At 36.8% G+C, this 21,673-nt stretch overlaps 1 protein-coding gene across 1 annotated transcript; it reads left to right on the top strand.

Moving 5' to 3' along the window:
- The first annotated feature begins 1,318 nt into the window (after nucleotides 1-1,318).
- Nucleotides 1,319-20,897, top strand: LOC128526146 (ubiquinol-cytochrome-c reductase complex assembly factor 1). The gene is made up of 9 exons (XM_053497735.1): nucleotides 1,319-1,516; nucleotides 2,241-2,342; nucleotides 10,140-10,247; nucleotides 10,881-10,953; nucleotides 11,248-11,305; nucleotides 14,223-14,331; nucleotides 17,819-17,896; nucleotides 19,430-19,543; nucleotides 20,327-20,897. Exons 1-9 carry the CDS (start codon nucleotides 1,439-1,441, stop codon nucleotides 20,459-20,461), a joined length of 855 nt encoding a protein of 284 aa, XP_053353710.1. The 5' UTR covers nucleotides 1,319-1,438; the 3' UTR covers nucleotides 20,462-20,897.
- The last annotated feature ends 776 nt before the right edge of the window (nucleotides 20,898-21,673 follow it).

Here is a 21,673-nt window from a genome sequence, read left to right on the forward strand (position 1 = left end):
AGAGGGTATATATTGAACAAGACTTAGCTTAAAGTCAAAGTAACAGCTGAATGTATCTAAATGCATTTTTGGAAAATTTGTCACATATTTTTACCAATAAATGCCATCCTACCATATTTTGGGGAATAATGTTTAAAAGGTATACACTCTACAACATGAAAAAGATATATCCCTGTTTTATAATGATCACATGATATCAACAACAATGATGCGACTACTGACATCTTTAGATGAAACATAATGCTACACACTGCTGCCATAGTTCAATTAGAAATTTAAAAAAGAGCATAGATAACAACTGTTGAAGTGTGCATACATATACAGTATATATATAGCCTATATATATATATATATATTAGGGATGTAACGGTATCAAAACTTCACGATACAGTAATACCTTGGTATGAATGGCACGGTACGGTATTTATTGAATCATTTACAGGAAAAACAAAACTAATGAAGAGACTCGAAAAAACTTTTCTTAGAAGACCTTTCGTTTTATCGAGTCATTTTGGTTTCTCTCTGAAAAGAAACAAGAAAGGGGGGGGGGGGGGGGGGGGATCCTTTTGAGGGGAATTTTTTTTTTTGTTCGTTTGTTGGTCTCTTTTTTTCCCCTCGTTGAAGTGAAATATTCTGACATGTGCAGTGGCCGTGGTAACCAAATGATCTCTCACTAAACGAAGCCCACGTATTGCTTGTATTTAATAGAAACGTCAGTAGCGGAGTTGTGTACCGGTAAAATGCCCCCCTGCCATGGATTGGCCCCCTACACAATCGCTATCAAATATTTTATTAGAACATATATTCATAGGTTATTATCAAATATGATATTACTATTATGATAAAGCCTAAGCACGTGACAGCTTTTGTAATAGACCATTAATACAAATTCTTGTATAATGTTTATTTTGTGGCACACTTATTTTTCAGGGCTTTGTTATGAATATGCAAATAAACATTTATATATACAATCAAAAATAAATATTGTTTATGATGAAAAATTTGACGAAACAAATTTTATTATAAAATAAACAATCTAAAAATATACATGTACAGTATATGAAAAAATATTCATATTTATATGTTTTCATATATAATATATATTTATTTTCATATTTCTAATTTCATTTTATTGCCTCATGTGATTAGTAAACCATTAACCTATGAATTTATGTTCTAATACAATATTTGATAGCGATTATGTTTGGGGGGAGCAATCCATGGCAGGGGGGCATTTTAGCGCATGGCACCGGAACGTTTCACTCGTCCCTTTTTTTTCTAGTCGAGCCTGTTTGACGGTAGGACAATTTATTGACATTGCTGGAAAGAGGGCAGGAGCAGGTCCGCGGTGTGCAGCGTGTGGTTAGTTCGTAGAGAGACTCCTGTAGATTCCTGCTGTAAAGTCGCAGTTAAATATTCTGTCACTTCGTGGCGAATAATGTATCGACGCCCTTTGCAGTATGGCTTCAGACAATTATTAAGTTCGTCTCATTGCAGCAGAACGGTTTTCGTGAAGGTAAATCATTACATGTTTAATTAACTACTTTAAACTTGTCATTGGAGTGCCTTAGCTTGTAACGTTATGACGTTAGTTTTGCTCTCTTACTACCTCGTCTTTTCGGTATAATTCTATATCCTTACCTTGTAAGGTTCCTTGTATGAATTGAATTCTGAATCCCATGTCCTTGGGGAAAGCATGAGCTCGGTAATAACGTTAGCTATAAGTTAACCTAAGATCATAATCAGAACAGATTTTTCCTCATTAAACTTTGGCCAAAGCTCATGTCCTACAAAAAATGCTTACATAAAGCCTTTATATATATATATATATATATATATATATATATATTACACAGGCACCTGCTTGCAAATTTTAGTTTTCCATGACCATCAAAAATATGATGGGTTTATTCCTAGATCATTAGTTTATTATTAAACTAGCGACAGAGCTAAAGTTCATTTCTAATTTAAACAGCTTTATAGGTGCATCATTATATTCAGTAGTTAATTAAAACAATGGCCAAATGCTGTGTTCTCCTTTACCGTCCTGTCTTGTCCTGATATCTACATTGTCTATATCTCTGTGCCATAAGGTTATCGATATATCCATTTTCTAATACCTTATCACATATCATGCACTCCTACCAGTATCACTTATTATAATCCAAGTAATCCTGCTCTACTAATTGGCAGAAAATACAGGCTTTGTGTCTTAATTGATGGTGGTAACTTTTTTTCAGGCCGCTGAGCGAGATCTTGCCAAAGCTTTGTTGTCATGTCATTGCACAGGAACGGTACTGCAACCTCGGACACAATGTCGAGCTCTTCACAGCACACCAGAGGTGACTGACCATTATTCATTATTTGTTACGGTGAATTGAACTTGGGGATGTACATAAAATTTACTAATGAAACTAATTTGCTAATTCCACTGCTGTTTTGTTCCAAATAATTCACGTGGCCAAAAGCATTTAACCAAAAGTATGTCAGGCCCGTAGCCAGGGGGGGTTCGGGTGGTTCGAACGACCCACCCCCCACTGCCAAAGGTCCAGAATTGTTTGTTATTATTATTATTATTATTATTATTTTAGACGGATTAAAATTGTTGCCCATTATTTAAAATAACACTTTATTACAAAACAATTTACAAAAAAAACCCGCCACATGTTACAAGTCTGCGCAGCAACTGACGTTTTTTAAATCTGTGAGGCGGGATCCAGCGGTGTATAATATGGGTCAAAAAGAGCAGGAGAGACGGAAGAGAAAGCAGGGAGCAGCGTCATTATCGCAGAATATTGAACATATTGTAGCGTTTTTCACCGCTAAGAATGAACTTGGAGAGGCGAGTGAGCTTCCTCACTGCCCAATGCAAATGGCTGGGAGTATTTTATTCAGCTGAATACATAAACGGCACTTTTTTTTTTTTTTCCTTTTCCTTTTTTTAGTCACAATCTACAAGACACACTTCTAACACACACACACACAAAACCTGGCCGAAGCCACTAACCCAAACACCTATCCCCAACAGGGTGAACACATAACAACCCCTCCCGCAAAGCATGATGGTTCCTAATCGAAACCCCGCCCACGCCACAATATGTTCAAAAAGACTGCCAAACAGAGTAAGTCTGTTACTACCTCAAGATCAAATTGCTAATGCTCGTTAAGTGGTAGCTAATCGTCAACCCCACATCACACACAGAATAGTTCTCTTGTGCCTTTTCTTGAGCAGTCTAAATGGCTATGACAAGTCTGTAACATCTTAAATAAACATTAACAGACAGTAGCCTATCTGATGGATCTGTGAATTTATTATGTTAAAAATGTTAATCCATCAAAAAAAGAAAAGAAAGAACGACAAGTTCAATGCGTAAACAAACCTGCTTGACCATGCATAGTATAAGGATTTATTAACATTTTATTTTGAATTAATACATTATTATATTAAATTAGTAAATTTATTAAATTATTCTATTAACCATAGGCGATGTCTATACGCGGTGTAGACAGCATTCGAATGAAGTTTATTATGAATAATGGTTACATAAAACATAAAATAAAATAAGCCCACAAAAAAATAATTTTTATCCATCCCACAGTCTTGTAAGTACATTAACTGATTGTCTTTTCCCCGTAATATTTGTATATTATTATTATGAGATAATTATTGGTAATATTTTTCAAAAGCATGCACATTATGATACCAGCCGACAAGCTAATCTAGCACATGTCACTAAAATGCAGTATTTAAACCTCAAAATGAAATACAAAATGAGTAAATATTCAAATACAAAATACTGAGAAAAAAGGTCCACTTTTTTTTAAAAAAAGAACCCCCCCTTGCACTAGGCTGGCTACGGGCCTGTATGTGTACGCTTATCACATCATGTTGTTTAAAAAGTTGGTACATTTTTTTAACTCCTAGGAAGTATAGCTGCTTGAGACAGATCAGACATGAATCAGAGCTTGAAAACATTAGTGCTATTTAATCTTGATGGAATTTTGGTTGAATGACCGTAGAAACACACTCAAACACACTTCAAAATCTTTGGGAATGCCTTCTCAGAAGAGTGAAGGCAGTTATAGTTGCAAAGCCATGTCAATTCCATATTAATTCCCATGGACCTTGGTCAAACAAGGTCATCTAGATGTGGTGGTCAGATATCCACATAATTTTGTATGTGGTACTGAAGAAATAGATATGTCTTAAGTTGATGTTTAAAGATTGCCAGAGATTCAGCTGTACGGACATCTAGAGGAAGTTTATTCCACCACTTAGGTGCCAGAACAGAAAAGAGTCTAGATGCACATTTTCCTCGATTCCTGAGAGATGGTGGGACAGGCCGAGCAGTGCTGGAGGATCGGGGGGAACATTGTGCAGTGCAAGGTGTGATTAGAGCTGAGATGTAAGTGAGTGCTGTGTTGTTTTAAGCTTTGAGGGCAGGGTTTTGAATTAGATGTGGGCAGCTACAGGAAGCCAGTGCAGAGTGCAGGGGACTTGGGGAGTTTGAAAATAAGATGTGCAGCTGCGTTCTAGATCAAAGACAAATGGTGGACAGAGGCAGACCTGCCAGGAGTAAGTTACAGTAGTCCAGTATTGAAATAAAAAGGGACTGATTTCAGCTTGATTGCCCATTACTGCTAAGAAGCCGGTCAGCCTTGGATATACCCAATTCTGTGCTAATCTTGCATGCCTGGTAACATATTTGTTCTATCATTCATAAATCATCAGTTTAAATCCTACTACAGCCATCTGTTTCAAGGATCTCTCGAGTGTAGGAGTGCATTCTCACATCAACTATAACAAATCTGGACAATCATATGCATCTGCACTTTATTTCTGTCCCTAATGGTGCATTTGCAACAGTTCTTTTCAAGAGTCCTCTGGTTTTGGAGAAAATGTTAAATTTATTTCATAGTCCATGTTGAATTTAACGTTGAATTTTTAATTTATTTTGTATACTTTGTTATTATCCAGTTGTGAAAGCAAATCAGAATCAGTCAAAATCGGTGTTCGCAGGTGAGACTTTTAAAAAGTCTGAAATCGATAATCTTTACATTTCTAATTATAATTCACTCATTCCTAGAGTGCATTTACAGGCCTAAATATACCCACATGATCTCTCTATTACAAAGAGAGGACAAATGCAAGAGATTCTAAAACAATTAGCAAGTGTGCAAGCAATAATTTCTGCATGGCACAGCATTTCTGCACCTTCACTTGTTCAGTTCATGGCAATTATTTATGTACTGAAAGTCAAAGGAGGTTCAGTATACCCTAGGATATACCGTAGCATGCCTAATAATCAGCACCTACTGCTTATAGGTAATGTGCACTGCAGGTAACTACTGTTTTATTAATAGCCTTTAAAATGAACTATACTTTTGAGCTTTTCTCATACATACAGTATGTATATCTTGAAAATGTGTCTTTGCCACGCAAAAAAAAATTTGCCACAAATATTGGTTTGGGCTTAAAAGAAACTGTTGTTTGACATCTGGTATCCACAAATTATTCACCATTATTTGTAGTACACCAAAAAACTGCAAGTGTCAAAGAGGCTCACGTAAGTGGCACAGAAACCCCATAATGCCAATTATTGGTTTGGCATTGTGAATGCAGAGTGACACAGACACAACAGAACACAGGTATAAATGCTCACAATGCCATAGGGCACTTGCTTAGCCTGTGACATAGGGTCTATGTAGACTTGATGCAGGCTAAATCAGGCTTTAAAGTGGTAATCAATAAGCTCTTTCTGAAAAGCCAGGAAACAGTTACACCGTAACAGACAGGAAAACCAGGATTAGTTCTAAACAGCAAATGTTTGTATGAAAGTATGTGGAGAAAATATTTAATTGGAAGTTTGTGGTGTTGCACTGATCTAAAAGTGTTTCTTAAAAGAAAAAAAGAAAATACATAAAACTAAAAATAAAAATATCTTTGTTTAAGTGTGTTGTGCTGATATAGCTCCACTTTTATTCACTGTATGGAGAAGGTTTTAGCAAGACCTTTGTGGTCTTGAGTCTACCAAGATTATTTTTTTTTTTGCATGAAAATAGTGATCCATAAAAATGTTAAACAGCCTGAAATTAGGTGTAATCTAGTAAATCTATCGTAGTTTAGATCAAAAGTTTTGCTTGACTTGTAAATTCATAAAACATGTAGGTACATTATTAATAAGATTTGACAAATTACCTTAAAGAAACTACTGTACCTGTAACTGTTTCTTTCAAATTGAAGAAAATTAGCTAACTAAAACATCTGTAAGATCTGCCAACAGCTAAACCTGGGCCAAATGACAGATGGCTGTGGTCCATGATGTTTTAACGATGCCAACAATGAGCCAACAATGACGCACCTCAGGTGAAATTGGCCCAACAGTGCTAGCTAACTGGGACATTTCTTTCTTTCATAAATAAGCTACATTTGACATGTTCCACAGGTTGATTTTTATTTCTCGCGAGTTGTAGGTTGAGTGAGTTTTTTTTCATTAACATCAGAAGTAGGATAGTTTGTATTGTTTTATTTTTCATATTTAAGGTAAGGCATATTTTACTGTGTGGTTAATTGACAGTTTATTACAGTGTATCAGTATAAAAATGCTGATATTTAAAGTAAATTAAATTTCATTTGTATAGCACTTTTAGCAATGGCCATTGGCGCAAAGCAGCGAAATTATTGAAATGTGTATAAACCAAAATGATCAGATGGGCAAGCCGAGGGCGACGGTGGCAAGGTAAAACTCCCTGGGATGGCAGTAGGAAAAATAAAACATGAGCGGAACTAGACTTAACACGGAACCCACCCTCATTTGGGTGATAATGATCAGCAGGAATTGTTGTGCAGTCATACTGTGTGTTAGGCAGCTGGAAATTCAATATAACAGATGATGTGTTTAAGTTAATATGGAGTCCAGTCTGTTATTGGAGGCTCAAGTAGAATGTAGGAAATTCCTACATTGAGGGAACTATTGAGTGACTGCACTCACAAGTCCTCAAAGAACAGCTGTCTGCATCAGCCAAGGCTAGGGCCATCAATAAAGTGAAACCATCCATGGTCACCACACGCATACCAAGCAGACCACACTGCCCACTATGCGACAAGATCTCTGACCAGAAAAGGGGCACCAGGATGAGTCAGACTGGTCTAGAAGGCAAGGGGTCTGAATCAAGAGCGGCATGCATGGCTCGACGAAGAGACAGAGAGGAGAGAAGACGACAGTTAGTCACAGTCACATAATGTATAAGGTGAATGTATATGTAGTGCACAGTGCAAGCAGGGACTCTGGTAGGACTAACTATGACTAAATATTAACCTATAGGGAGAGCCAGAAGAAAACACAAACATGAGGGCTCACTGGGATGTAAAGCAACAATTTACTCCATCGTCAACAAACCTGAGTGATCAATAAGAGTGGGGAAGACTGCATCTAAACATACCAGTCCACCATAAAACTGTACGTCCATGAGTCCCCCAGATCTGTCTCCAAATACGTTTTTAGCCTAGACTTAAACACTGAGACGGTGTCTGAGTCCCGAACATTAATTGAAAAGCTATTTCATAACTTTGGAAGAAAAAGCTCTGTCCCCTAATGTAGTTTTCATAATACCCTGTACTGATAAGCAGCCTCCATAGGCTGTGGTGAATCGTAAGACACTAGCAGTTCACTCAGGTCAAGACAATTAAATGTTTTACAGGTCAAAAGTAGTATTTTAAAATCGATGTTGGGGGAAAATGCAAAGTGTATAAGATAGGGGTTATGCGCTTATATCTCTTATATCTTATATATTCCCACCATACTTTACTGTCGGGATGATTTTTCATAATGAAATGCTGTGCCTTTTTTACACCAGATGTAGTGCTGCATGTTAGTTCAAAATAGTTTGATCTTAGTTTCATCAATGCACAAAACATTTAGCCAATACCGCTGTGGAGTTTCAGTGTGCTCTTTTGCAAACTTTAGTTTTAGTAAGCAGCCTATAAAAGCTCTTTTTCGTAACTCACGTAAGCGTATTCTTCTTCTGTGGATCAAACTTAAAATGTTTGAGTTTTTTTTTTTTTATCAGTCAAAGTAGCTCTAGTCCGCAGCTCCAAACACATTTTCTTAACAAGACTCCTGGTATGCTAATACCTTACTTCATTTGGCTTTTTTAGGTCATTACCTCAAGGATCACATACTTTTCCCATTAGTGCTGTGAGTTTTTCTTATGGTTGTTAATAAAGACAAGATTTTTTTTTCTTGTGCTACTATTTTAGGCACATTATATTTGTCAATATGTTTGACTAAGATGACATTTTATGACAAATTAATGCAGAAAACCATAAAATTCCAAAAGGTTTGCATAGTTTTCTTGCCACTGTATTAGTACGTCATAATGACCTGTTTAAATAAACAAAGTTGCAAAGTCAGCGTCACTAAAACTGAAGTTCATAAAAGCATTAAAGTGCTCCCAGAGAGCCAAGAATAGTACAGTACAGTTACTGTCTTTGAGTAGTGAGGCATTCACCCATCAGTTTTATGAAGTTTACCCCTAGAGCTGTTTGATTAAATCAATTATGTGTGTAATTGACTTAATTCATATTTATTTTTGCATATTCATACTTATAACTTGCAAATGTTATATGGTCTAAAATTCATAAATACCTTGACAATATACAACACATTTTGCAGAAAATTTAAACCGCTCTCACCTTTTTACAAAGTACTTCCACAATAGGCCATTCTTTCATTTCAACAAACGTAAGTGAGATTATTGCTAGCGAGAATGGTCCATTGCAAAAGTAATTTAAATAAGCTGAGTCTGTGGAAAAATGTCCCTAAAATAATATTCAAGCACATTTAAACAACTCAGTTTACACAGGAAGTCAGCTGATCTCAATTTTTGGGCACACAGTTTTTGAACCTAGACCTGACCAATATAAGCAACCCCCAGATCGTAACACTGCCCGCACAGTCTTGAACAGTAGGCACTATGCATGATAGTTTACATGATGGTTTGATCACTGTGGAACAGGGTTAATCTCAACTTGATCTTTTTCCAATTCTCCACAGTCCTTTCTTTGCGCTCTTTAGTAAACTGAAGCCTATTTTTCTGATTAGCCTCACTGATAAGTTGTTTTTATACTTGGATATTTAGTTCCAATCTCTAGAGTTTGCTTCACATTGTGTGGAAAAGCTCTTACTTTTACTATTAAACATGGCCATAAGTTCTTCTCTTGGTTTGATTTGCTTTCTTTTTTTTTCTTTTTTCTTCTCTACAAGTGCTTACATATCAAGCTCAGTCAGGAAGTTTTTCTATCCACATTTCTTTCTGATGATTCACGGCTACCTTTTCAGGTTTTAATAATGCGTTTTACAGTTCATAACCCAATTTAAGTAGATTAGCACTTTCCTTGGTTGTTTTCTTGATGTAGGACATAGTAACTTTTTTGCCACTATCACAGGATATGTCCTCTGACATGATTGTTTAAGAATTAAGAAGCTATTTGCTACATCAGTTTGGGATAACTAACTTGTTGCCAGGTGATCCATATTAATCACTGCAGTAATTATCCAATAGAAGGCTCTTAACTATATGTATACAAAGGCAAACCTTCCCCAGCTTCTACTCAAATCAGTCTGAGTGAGAGAGGAACAACACGTTCGGTTCGGTCAACCGACATGAATATGACACCAAGCTCTACTCCCTGGCTTTATCCACATTTAGGCAGAAATGACATGACGTCATTTCCTGCTGTTATACCTCCATGCACAACACCATCTTTCTGCTGCTGCTCACTACTTGCTAAAATACTACATAATGAAGTATTTGCACAACAGTATCTTACAACAAAATGTGTAAATATTAACATGTCTGGAAACTGGAAATGTTCTAAACTTTTTAAAACTATTTTTCCTTTAATGGTACGGCTGAATTTTTTACTTTCAGTTTAGAGGGTGACAGCCTGTTGCTATAATTGAGATTTAACTTAGAATACAGTTGTGATTCCTGAAATTTATGACCTATTGCTTGCCTCTTTTTTAACCAGTGTCCGCACCTTCATTTCTACAGTAACTTTATTTTAATTTCTCTATTTTGCCTTTCTTTATGACATGCACATCTTTTTTTTTTCTCGCTCTCTCTCTTATTTCCAGCACTGTGCTATAAAACATACACCTCAGGCTTCAGAGGAAGAAGTTGGAGCTTTCACCAAATTTATTGAGGCCATGGGCTTTACAGGACCACTCAAATACAACAAATGGGTAAAGTTGATTAGATTCATTTGAAAGACACTTGCAATAGAAATGTAATAATCCTTTGCCTTTTGATGATTACTGCTGTCCTACCGCTCATCTCACAAAATAAAAAAAACTGCCATACTGTTCTAAAAGGCTCTACTTTTGATTAAATTCATTCACATCTTGATTGGTTCATTTCAAAGACAAACAAGACAATTTTATCCCGGTGCAAAAAAATTATAGACCTGACTATAGTAATATTTTTTATTTAATTTTACTGATGAATATTGCATGTAAAACTTTAGCGACTAACTTTTTTGTATACCTTGATAAGAACACATCAGTTGGGGTAAAAAATAAAAAATAAATATGTTCTTATATTATATAGTTATTTGTTTTTCTTTTATCTTCTAGCTAAGTTTGTTAATACAATAATACAGGCGTCAGAAGTAACAGTTATGGTACACTTTTTGTTCAGTTCGGGAAATTTTGCTAGTTGTCTTTTTTCTCGTGTTCTGGGACAAAAGTCTTTTATACCACGGATGATGTTTTTTTGTTTCCAGTCTACAAAATAATTGCACAGTATGTGTTGTATTACATTGTATGATTTTAAATAGGCCTATATATATATTTCATTTTTTTTGTTTTGTTTTGCAGAAAATCAAAATAGCTGCCTTGCGTATGTATACTTGCTGCGTTGAGAGAATCAACTACGATGAGTTTTTTGAAAGTAGGTATTACGTTTTGTTTATTTAATTTGTTTAGTTTGTTCTACTTTGGTTTGCTCAGGTTTGAATGAGGCCTGATTCATACCTACATGCAGTCTTTCAGTTAAATGACCAAATTTCTTGAGCATTAAGGGGAACGCTTTATCATCATACAGTATGAAAGATTTATGTAGCATTTTACGTATGTTGTTTTCTTTACTAAGGGAAAACAGCAGGTACAAGCCTGAGTCATGATTTTGGCACTATCTGGTTTAATGCACAGCCTCCCTTTTTCTTTCTCTGTCTTTCTCATATAGAGTGCTCCCTCCCTGACACGCTCAATTCCTGGTTTTTGGTGGCACAGCTCCATGTTTGGTGAGTATTTGGATATCGGTTGGCTGTTTGTGTGGTAAGCTGTTATCCTGCAAAATTATGCACCGTACCCACAGCCTTTGCCTTTTTCTAAGTATGTCATTCCTGATTTATGGTGGTTTGCCTTATGCGGTGCAGTGCTCTTTTGTGATGTTGGGCAGCACCAACGAGCCATAGCTCTCAGTCAGCTATGCTCTTAGGAGGAACATCCATCATAGATTTACTATTTTGCCAGCCTTGTTTTAAATTTTGTGAAAAATTGACAACCCTGAAGCATTATCCAGCAATTAAGTTCAATGCTTCAAACATTCTTACAGTGGCCCAGCCACTTTAATGATCGGTTTATTACTTACTTTCAGTAAGATAGTCAATAAGTTATGTTAGATGAATTTGCTCAACTGTAGGTAACTGGTCTGAGCACTGTTAAGGTAGGCTGGGCTAAGGTACGATGATCAGTGGGTTAGGTGCATGGATTAAAATGTAATTTCATCATAAGTCGCAGGCCATCTGTTATGAAAGGATTTGTGTATTTGAGATCTCAACAATAACTACAATATTTCTATATTGTAATTTTGTGAGAACATGATTTTCACTGGTAAAGACATAAGAATAACATTAATTGGCCAGTGCTTGAAATTGACCAGTTTTCACCTTGATCTGCTATGACTGGTGGTCCCCTAAAGTGTACAATAGAAAAGCAATCACCCTATCATCCAATTCATGAGTCTAGGGAGATAATTGGCTGTAACTTTTAAGGCAGGGTGGGCTTAAGGAGGAATTTGGGGTGATTAGCATACTAGTTCTCTCACATGAACCACAGTGACACAAGTCAGCCATGGGGGTCTCAGAACGCTTTCCTCCCACCCACTAATGGTGTGTGAGCAGCAGTTTAAAAACACGCAGGCTGGTTTTATGTGTCTTGTGGAGGGAATATGTGATAAACTTTACCTTTCCTCGTTGGTAGATTTCATCTCATTTTCACAGGGATTTATTCTGTATGTACAAAAATGGTTTCTACCAACTAGAAATACTGTTTTATTTTTAGATTTGAGTGTCCTTTAACCTTGTGTAGTTTCAAAGAAAGTCTAAAGTGACTTAATAGACTTTTTTTTTTTTTTAAGCGATTAAGGTTTGGTATACCAAACTGTACACTGTATACCAAATCAGATGGTCTGCAAAAGCATCAGAACACATCAATTTCCACTCCTGTTAGCCAGGAACAAGAATATGAGGCTATAGTTGGCAGAGACTTACTGAAACTGGGCAGGTAGAGGTGAGAAAAGTGCTGCCTGGTCTTTCTCCGTTTATATTTTTTTCACTCCTGACAGTACATTTGTCTTTCTCATTTAAGATTGCAAACTAGAAAATAGGAAACCTTGTCCATGTGAGGTAACATGGGCCTTTAAAGGTTAAAAATTGGCCGTTTTTTAAATGTTAGTGTTCAAAACTGTTTCCAAGCACTAATGACGTTCCCATTAACTTACCCTAATCATGCTAGACACAAAAGGAAAATCTATTGCAATTTCTGAATCAATCTTAATATCCCCATGCTTCACTATCACTGCCAGTGACGCAGTGGTGGCATTTATATTTTGCTTTATAAAAGTACAGAGGTTAGACAATGAAACTGAAATGCCTGGTTTACACAATAATTCATTAGTATGGTGTAGGGCCTCCTTTTGCGGCCAATACAGCATCAGAAGAATTTTGAGCCATTCTTCTTGCAGAATAGTGGCCACGTCACTATGTGATGCTGGTGGAGGAAAACGTTTCCTGACTCGCTCCTGTAAAACACCCCAAAGTGGCTCATTAATATTTAGATCTGGTAACTGTGCAGGCCATGGGGGATGTTCAACTTCACTTTCATGTTCATCAAACCACTCTGTCACCAGTCGTACTGGTGCATTATCATCCTGATACACGGCATCACCTTCAGGATACAATATTTGAACCATTGAGTCCACGTGGTCCTCCGGAATGGTTCAGTAGGCTTTGGCAGTTATGCGCCCATCTAGCACAAGTATTGGGCCTAGGGAATGTCATTATATTGCAGCCCAAACCATCACTGATCCACCCACATGCTTCACAATGGGCATGCAACAGTCTGGATGGTACGCTTCTTTGGGGCTTCTCCACACCGTATCTCTCCCGGATGTGAGAAAGACAGTAAGGGCGGATTCATCAGAGAACAATGCATGTTTCACAATGTCCACTGCCCAAGATGCAGTCGAACAGTTTTGGTAGAAGAGCTTTTTAGGAGAGGTGCCGTTTAATTCTGCAGTCAGGTGGATACAATATGGGTTAGCACCGGACATCCCTTTCAGACAGCTTCCTCTTGCGTCCACAGTTACTCCTGTTGGATGTGGTTCTTCCTTCTTGGTAATATGCTGACATTACCCTGGATACTGTGGCTCTTGATACATCACAAAGACTTGCTGTCTTGGTCACAGATGCACCAGCGAGACGTGCACCAACAATTTGTTCTCCTTTGAACTCTGTCATCCATAATCTTGTGTGCATTGCAATATTTTAAGCAAAACTTAGCTATTACTCTGCTCAATAAACCTTCACACTCTGCTCTTGCTGGTGGAATGTACAATCAATTAAGATTGCATACCAGGCTGGTGAAATTTAGCCATGAAACCTCCAACGCTAAATTTACCACTGATTCAGTTTTATTGTCTAACCCCTGTAGTCTTTAAGACTCTCCATAGACTTATTCTATATAACTATTATATGTTTGCCAATGTTCAGCAGCAATCGATTTATCTTTATTGTTGTTTTACTTAGACTTACTAAAATAAAATGTACAGTTACAAGCAACAACTTCATGTTACTTCATGTTATGCTACAGAAACTCACAACTCGCACTCCAAGTTTCCTTTACCTAATAAGATTACATGTTTTATCTCTTCTGTAGGATGTGTTTGGTGCGGATGAGACAGGAAGGCAGAGAAGGAAAGTATATGTGTCGCTACGTTGTCCATTCTATGTGGGAAGATGTAGAACAGAGAAGCAAGATTATGGGGGTAAGTGTCAAGAAGAGGCCTGGTATTGGTCTTTTCTGAACGTTCTGTATAATCCACACTACATTCTTAATGTTAAAAAAAAATCTATTAAATGCCAGCAATCTGTAAATTAACTTATGTGTTTTGCTTACTAACGTAGTCCAAGTTATGTTCACTGTTTCATATGTGAAGAATCAGAAGGGATATACAGTAGAGCGAGAGAAAGAGAAAATCATTAAAAAGTATGTGCCCCTTCCTGTGCCCGCCCTTTTTTAAATTTATTTTTTTGCATATTTGTCCCCCTCAAACTAATTTTAATATTACACAAAGATAACCTAAGTCAATACAAAATCCCCCAAAAATACAACCTCCTCCTATTGCTAAATCATAAATGAACTGTTGAAAACTGTTGAACTTTTGGAAAACTGAGTTAAGTTTTACTTGCCACACCCAGGCTTGATTACTGCGAGGACTGTCAACTGCCAAGAAATTACTAAAATAGAACCAGACACTCTTAGACTTAAAAAGCAACATGATCTAAAGAAATTCAAGAAAAGATGAGAAACAAAGCCAATGACTTGTATCAGTTGTAAAAGGGGTTCAAAGTAAGGCTTTAGGACTCCAGCAAACCACAGTGAAGGCTATTATCTGCAAATGGGGAAAACTTGGACCAGTGGTGAACCTTCCCAGGAGTGGCCGGCCCACCAAAACTACTCCCAGAGCACAATAACGATTTATGATAAAAGAACCTAGAACAACATCTAAAGAACTGCAGGCCTTACTTGCCTCAGTTAAAGTCAGTGTCAGTAATTTAACAAAAAAGAAAAAGGTTTGGCAAAAATGTCATTCATTTGGAGATTTCCAAGGCGAAAGCCACTGCTGACCAAAAGGAAGACAAACGCCACATTTGCCAAAAAATATCTTTAACTTTTTTGGACAAATACTCTGTGGACTGATGAGACTGTCATCAGATTTTTGGAAACTGTATCCTGTTATATCTGCTGTTAAACTAACAACAGCGTTTTATAAAAAGAACATCATATTAAGGTTTTGGAGTTGCTAAGTCTGAATTCTGTTGCTGGAGTCTATAATTCTGAAAAAAAGATTCTACCAAAATTCCTTCACAAAGATGTAAAATCGCAGTACCAGATATCGCAAATGGATGATTGTAGTTGTTTTTTTAAACGAATTATTAGGTTTAGGGGACAATTACTTTTTATATAGGGTTTGGACATCTTTTTTTAACTTAATAAATGAAATCATTTAAAAACTGCATTTTGTATGCAGTATAGCATGGGGGCGATCAGTCTGTGGCACTGCTGAGGTGTTCTGGAAGCCCAGGTTGCTTTAATAGTGGCCTTCAGCTCTTTTGTATTGTTGGTATCTGGCATATTCCTCTTCACAATACCGTACCGATTATTAAGTGTTAAGTAAGTGTTAGCACTTTTGGCAGTATGGGCAGGTGCCAAGTCCTGCTGGAAAATGAAATCAGAATCTCCATAAAGCTGGTCAACAGAGGGAAGCATGAAGTGCTCTAAAATGTCCTGTTAGATGGCTGCACTGACCTTGGGCCTGATAAAACACAAGGGACCAACAACAGCAGATGACATGGCTCCCCAAACCACCATTGACTGTGCAAACTGTCCTGGATACGTCTGTGTGTGGTACAAGCACCGAATCCAGCTGCAGTCAGTTCCTTGCGAATCTCCTCCAAATTCTGGAATGAACTTAAGAGTTACCAGTTTCAATAATCACCATTAACAGCACCACAGATTAGAGCTGTTATAAAGGTTTTAACGAGCATAAGTAGTGGACAGAAAAATTTAAGTAATTTTAGCCAAGCTCTTCTATTGATGATGATGATCCCCCCCCCCCTTCAATGGGGTTAACATCTGGAATCTGCAATGGCAAATATGTGTAAAAAATGTGTGCTTGTGCTCTCAGAACCACTTTTTTACAATTTGAGCTCCCTGTGCTTTGCCATCAAAAGAAGAAAAATCCATTGATGGGATAAGTCATTCTAAACATCACCATGCAGCGAAGCGATTCATTTTTTTTTTTATACCATCATTTCTTTCGTGAACTTTACAGTTCACCACTCCAGGTTTTAATAATCCACTGGACAGTTCTTAATGCAATTCCAGTAATTTTAGTCCTTTTTTTAAACAATGGTGCTTTACATTATGTGTACATTAGTATGACACAGATGTGAATGAGGTCAATGAGGTGTGGTGAGCCATTTTGAGGGGAGAGTGTTTCATTCCAAATTTATTTACTTTAGCCTTCTGGACACTGACAACGGCATTAAAGTGGCAGCAGTGTGCTGACCTCATTTTCCACTTCAGTTTTGTGTCACTTTATGTTAGGACTTAGCATAAAGAGGTTATGCAGGATTACTAAGGTTATGCTAACCACTTTTATACAAAAGAGACTGAAGCATTCTTTTATCCCTTAGAGCTGAAGAAAGTTCATTTAAAATTATTATAAAAACATAAAATGTATGAGATGTATGTATGTTTAGCCGGTCAGAGCTAAAAAAAAAAAAAAAAAAACTCGTATGAGTAATCAAATGTCTCACAGGTTTGCAACAGGTTAGCTCAGTGTGAGCAGGGCACTGTTATATAGCACGTCATTTACCCAAACCCTCATCACCATTAGGTTACGCATGCTAATTGTGTTGAGTGAAGGAAAACACTTGTTGCTGGTTTCATGTGCCACTGGCCTTTTTTTATTCCATTCAGTCTAACACTTGTGCATACACACACACACACACACAAACCAGCATCTGGCTGGTGTTTCTACACCATTTTCAAGGTATGTTTTTCTAAGCAGTAGTAAACATTTACAGGCAGGATTGTGCATAAGCACCTTCAGTCTTAGTTTTAGGGCAGTACATGAATATAAAGATCATAATGTGTGAGAAGAAAAAAGCAGGCTATTGTGTGTTAAGAGAGAAGAATGTAGACGACAAGTAAGAAAAGAAAAACCTGAGAGCAAAAGTGTGTGAAGAAGGTAAACTAGATGCAGATGAGAGTTGGAAGGTCTTGTAACCTTTTGGTGCTTAGCTTTACTGTGCCCCCTTGTGTACACACTTGTAGGTGCATTCTTGTGTCATTGTTACTGCCAAGATCATCAAAATGCAAAAGTATGTTGTTGTTGTCATTATCACCATGCATATGAACTTGAGTAACAACCAATTCTTAATCCATAGTGTTTAATATGATGTTGTCCCACCCTTTGGAGCTTCAACTCTTCTGGGAAGGCTTTCCACAAGGTTTAGGAGTGTGTTAATGGGAATTTTTGACAATTCTTCCAGAAGCACATTTGTGAGGTCAGGCTCACAGTCTGACTCACTCATCCATGGCTTTATGGACCTTGCTTTGTGCACTGGGGCACAGTTCATATGCATGTGAAGACAGGCAAGCTTACACCCTTCTGTTCTTAAGGTCTGGTCTCACCACCCCACTCCTTCTTTTTTTTCTTCTCCTTTTCTTTCTTTTGTTTTAAGATTGATGCTGTTCAGAGGAAGGAGAGTTTGAGGGTTATGACCGAAACATTTTATGCTGCTATTTTTGGATACGACGAGGTAAGTTAATCGAACACCACACAAAGATAGGTGGTAGCATACACCAAGTTGGGAGCTAGTAATCAAATTACTTAGAACTCAAGGATATTGTTTAAAACAAAATATTAATACAAATATTTAAAAATATTAATATTACATATATACAGTAAATCTTTTTTTTATAAATATTTATAAATACATATATATTTTGGGGATTTCTTTTTTATCATATAAATAATTCAATTAAAAATCAACCAAAATAGTCTCATTCAAAATATATATGTTAGTCTTTTATTCTGTAAAATAGGTGATTATTTTGTTTAGGAGATTATTTTGAACATGGTACATAATTGATTGCAGCTAAACTAGATTTTCACTAGAATAATGTTGGAGTAAGATTCCATGAGCATTAAAAAAAATTATAGTTTTTTAAAAACAAAAGTAAAAACAATTCTAATGGTGTGCACAGGTGATTAGATGATGGAGATTTGACAAGTAGTTTTTGAGAATTTTAATTCTGATTTGAGAAATGTACCAAATTAAGTGAGGAAAACAGTCAAAAGAACTTATATAGTGAACTTGTGTTTGTTGGGTTTATTCATCTACATGTTTCTAGCGTATTAACAATAATTGTATTAGTATATACACTGCATGGCCTAAAAAAAACTCACCATTTTAGAAGGGTCAAATAACTGAGTTGCAGCAAGCAAAGAAAACAACTAAAGGACTTAATGGAGGGTTAAATGACTAGAACTACATTAAAAACCCTTCAACACATGATTAAAATCTCATTATTAAAAGCTAAAACAGGATAGAGACTGTGTGGCCAATCAGTGAGGCTAATTTGGCAAAAATAAGTCATCAGTTTGATAGGAAGCCTAAAAAATTTACTGTGGAGCTATGGAAAAAGGATATATGGTCTGATAAGTCCAGAATTACCCTATTCAGAGTAATGAACACATCAGGGTAAAAAGAGAGGCGATGATCACTTCATGTATAATGGCCATTGTACAAGCATCTGGAGGAAGTGTTATGATCTGGGGTTGCTCCAGTTGGTCAGGTCTAGTACTAGTAATGTTTATGTGGCAATAAAATAAAGTCAGAGATCATCTGCATGTCGTGAACGACCAGGTTATCACATCAATGGAGTTTTTCTTCCCTGATGACACAGGCATATTCCAGGACTCAAAGTTTGAAAGTATGGTTCTGGGATAATGTGGAATAATTTTCACACATGGACTGGGCATTGTGTGCTGTAAACAAATCTAGAGGTGATTGAATGAAAATTTTAGAGTTTGTGACTTTTTTTGGCCAGGCAATGGTTTGTGTGTGTGTATATACAGTACTTAATATTTAAGTATACCACAATGGAGTAAAATATGATTTTAAATGCAAATTAAAAGGAAAAAAGAAAAACAGCCACTTAATGCTGATACAAAGAAATGTAATATGGATAATTTGCTTACCTATTTGTAGGGGTGCCTCTAGCTAAGTACTTTAAAGTAATATTTAGATTTTTAGTTCCCATTTGTAATAATGTGATATTATTTGTAGGGAATCCTATCAGATGACTGTGTTCTTGCAGCAGCACTTTGGAGGAATCTGTTTAACAGACAGTGTGAGGACCCAAGACAGCTCGAGCTAATGGTCGAATATGTCCGCAAGCAGGTCAGTGTGACGTGTGTCTGCATGTTTGTGTGTGATGTTAAACAATTCTAAAAGTTATTTTGGAAGGTAAAAAGAATCCTTATATAGCCAAATAGTAGTAGTTTTGCGTACTGCTTTTGAGTCACAGACTTGAATATTTTATGAAAAGTAGGTTGACTGCCAAGCAGTTCACAGCAGTGAGATTATTCTGCAAAGTGGAGAAGGTTGCAGCATAGCCTGCATTGTGCACAAAAGCTCTTTTGTACCAGACAAGGGTACAAGGGGAAACTTTCCAAAAACTTAAAACCAACAATGTTAAAGTAAGAGGTTGACTTGTAGTCTAGGGCTGTGTACCCTCCTGGAATTTACACCCAACTCAAGTCACTGGCTTACAAATGGACAGCCATGATGCATAGCTGTTCACTTCTGGCATTATGAATGATTCTCTAGTCACCACTTGCTTAGAGGAAAAAGACGTAGTGACAAAGGAATATAGGTATAACACACATTTTAAAAAAGCGCAAATGGGGGGGCGGGGACGACACATTTGTTATGGTGACCCCCCCACCCCCCCACCCTCCTTAAAAGCAAGTATGTATATTTGTGATGTGTAGCACCATTGTTGTTTAACACTCTTGAAAACCAATTATCCTTAGGTTACAAACACGGTTGTGAAAGTGGTAATTCGAAGTAGTGTAGATTTCCCACTTAGGGAAATCTACACTATGGAGAACAAATTTTATATGGAGCATGTTTACTATATTAAATTGGCCACTCATCCTGTTCTTATCCTGTACCTCGCAGATGCAGTTTATTGATGCTCTGGATGGGGATGATCTTCTCCTAACAGGAGAGGTGAAATGGCGTCCTCTGGTGGAAGAGAATGCACAGAGCATCCTGAAGATGTCCCACCCAACGTATAATGATGCAGGCCTGTAAAGAGCAGTACTTTGTCATTCTACAGTACCCAGAACATCGTGGTTTGGATACTTGATTTGAATACCCTGAAACTGCCAGTCTGCTTGGTCTCTGTCTGTCTGCCTGCCTGTCTTTTTTCTATCTCAGTTTGTCCGTCTCCCTCTCTCATTAAACCAGTGTACTGTATTAGGAGTGCATGGACCTTTTAACATAAAAAATTTAGGAAAATGGAAGATTTAACAGTTGCCTTTTATTTACACATTTGAAAAGCAACTATTATATTTATACTCCTTGCAATGGCTGTAGCTCTTTCAGTATTTCTTTTTTTTTTATGTTTGAGGACTGTGTATGCTTACTTGTTTGCCAGGATTATCAGGCTGACTGGAGAAAGAAGCTATTTGTGTAATCATTATAGAATAAAGATGTTGCTTTGGTATTAAACAAAAGTGGCAGTCAGCATTTAAGAGTAAAAAATTTGTTCTGTTCTGACCAACATACATGCATACATACTGTACATCTCTACATCTATTTCTTATACACTAAAGATGGCTAGGTAGGCCATTGGCAGGCTACTAATATGTATTCCATATATGAAATATTATATATATATATATATATATATATATATATTTTTTTTTTTTTTTTTTTCTTTTTTTATTTAAACCCCTTTGGGGAAAAGAGGAAAGGAATAAATCTTGCAACAGCATAAGTTCTGATGCATTAAGAAATGTTCACGGTTCTTGTTTTCAGTGTCTAACAAACTGGACTGAGACATCAGACATGCCAGACATTGTGGGATTTTACGGTACGGAAGGTACAGTAGAGACTGCATAATAATAGTATTGGAGGTAGATGTAGCAATGGTGTTTATAATATCCAACCTTAAACACAGGGAACGGTTAACCCTTGCTATATTATTAACTGCCATATCCCTCCTCATAATTTGCCTGTAAATGTTATCTTAAATGAAGGGAAGTTTTAAAGCTTCCTTAATAAGAAGCAAAAACGTGTAATTTGGGTCACTTAGGTGATGAAGAAGCATTTGCTACGTCAAATAATTCTGTTCATTTGTAGGCAAAACAGCCTATGAAATGCCAGATTGTTATCCTGAATGATACACATCATTACCCTTTAGGCACACAGAAGTCAAATTAACATACACTGAGTGGTTAAACGAGGAAAAAGATAGCGAGTTCTCATTGGGAACAACACTGCACATGCAACATGCAAATC

This window comes from Clarias gariepinus, chromosome 6, assembly GCF_024256425.1.
Source record: "Clarias gariepinus isolate MV-2021 ecotype Netherlands chromosome 6, CGAR_prim_01v2, whole genome shotgun sequence".
NCBI lineage: Eukaryota > Metazoa > Chordata > Actinopteri > Siluriformes > Clariidae > Clarias > Clarias gariepinus.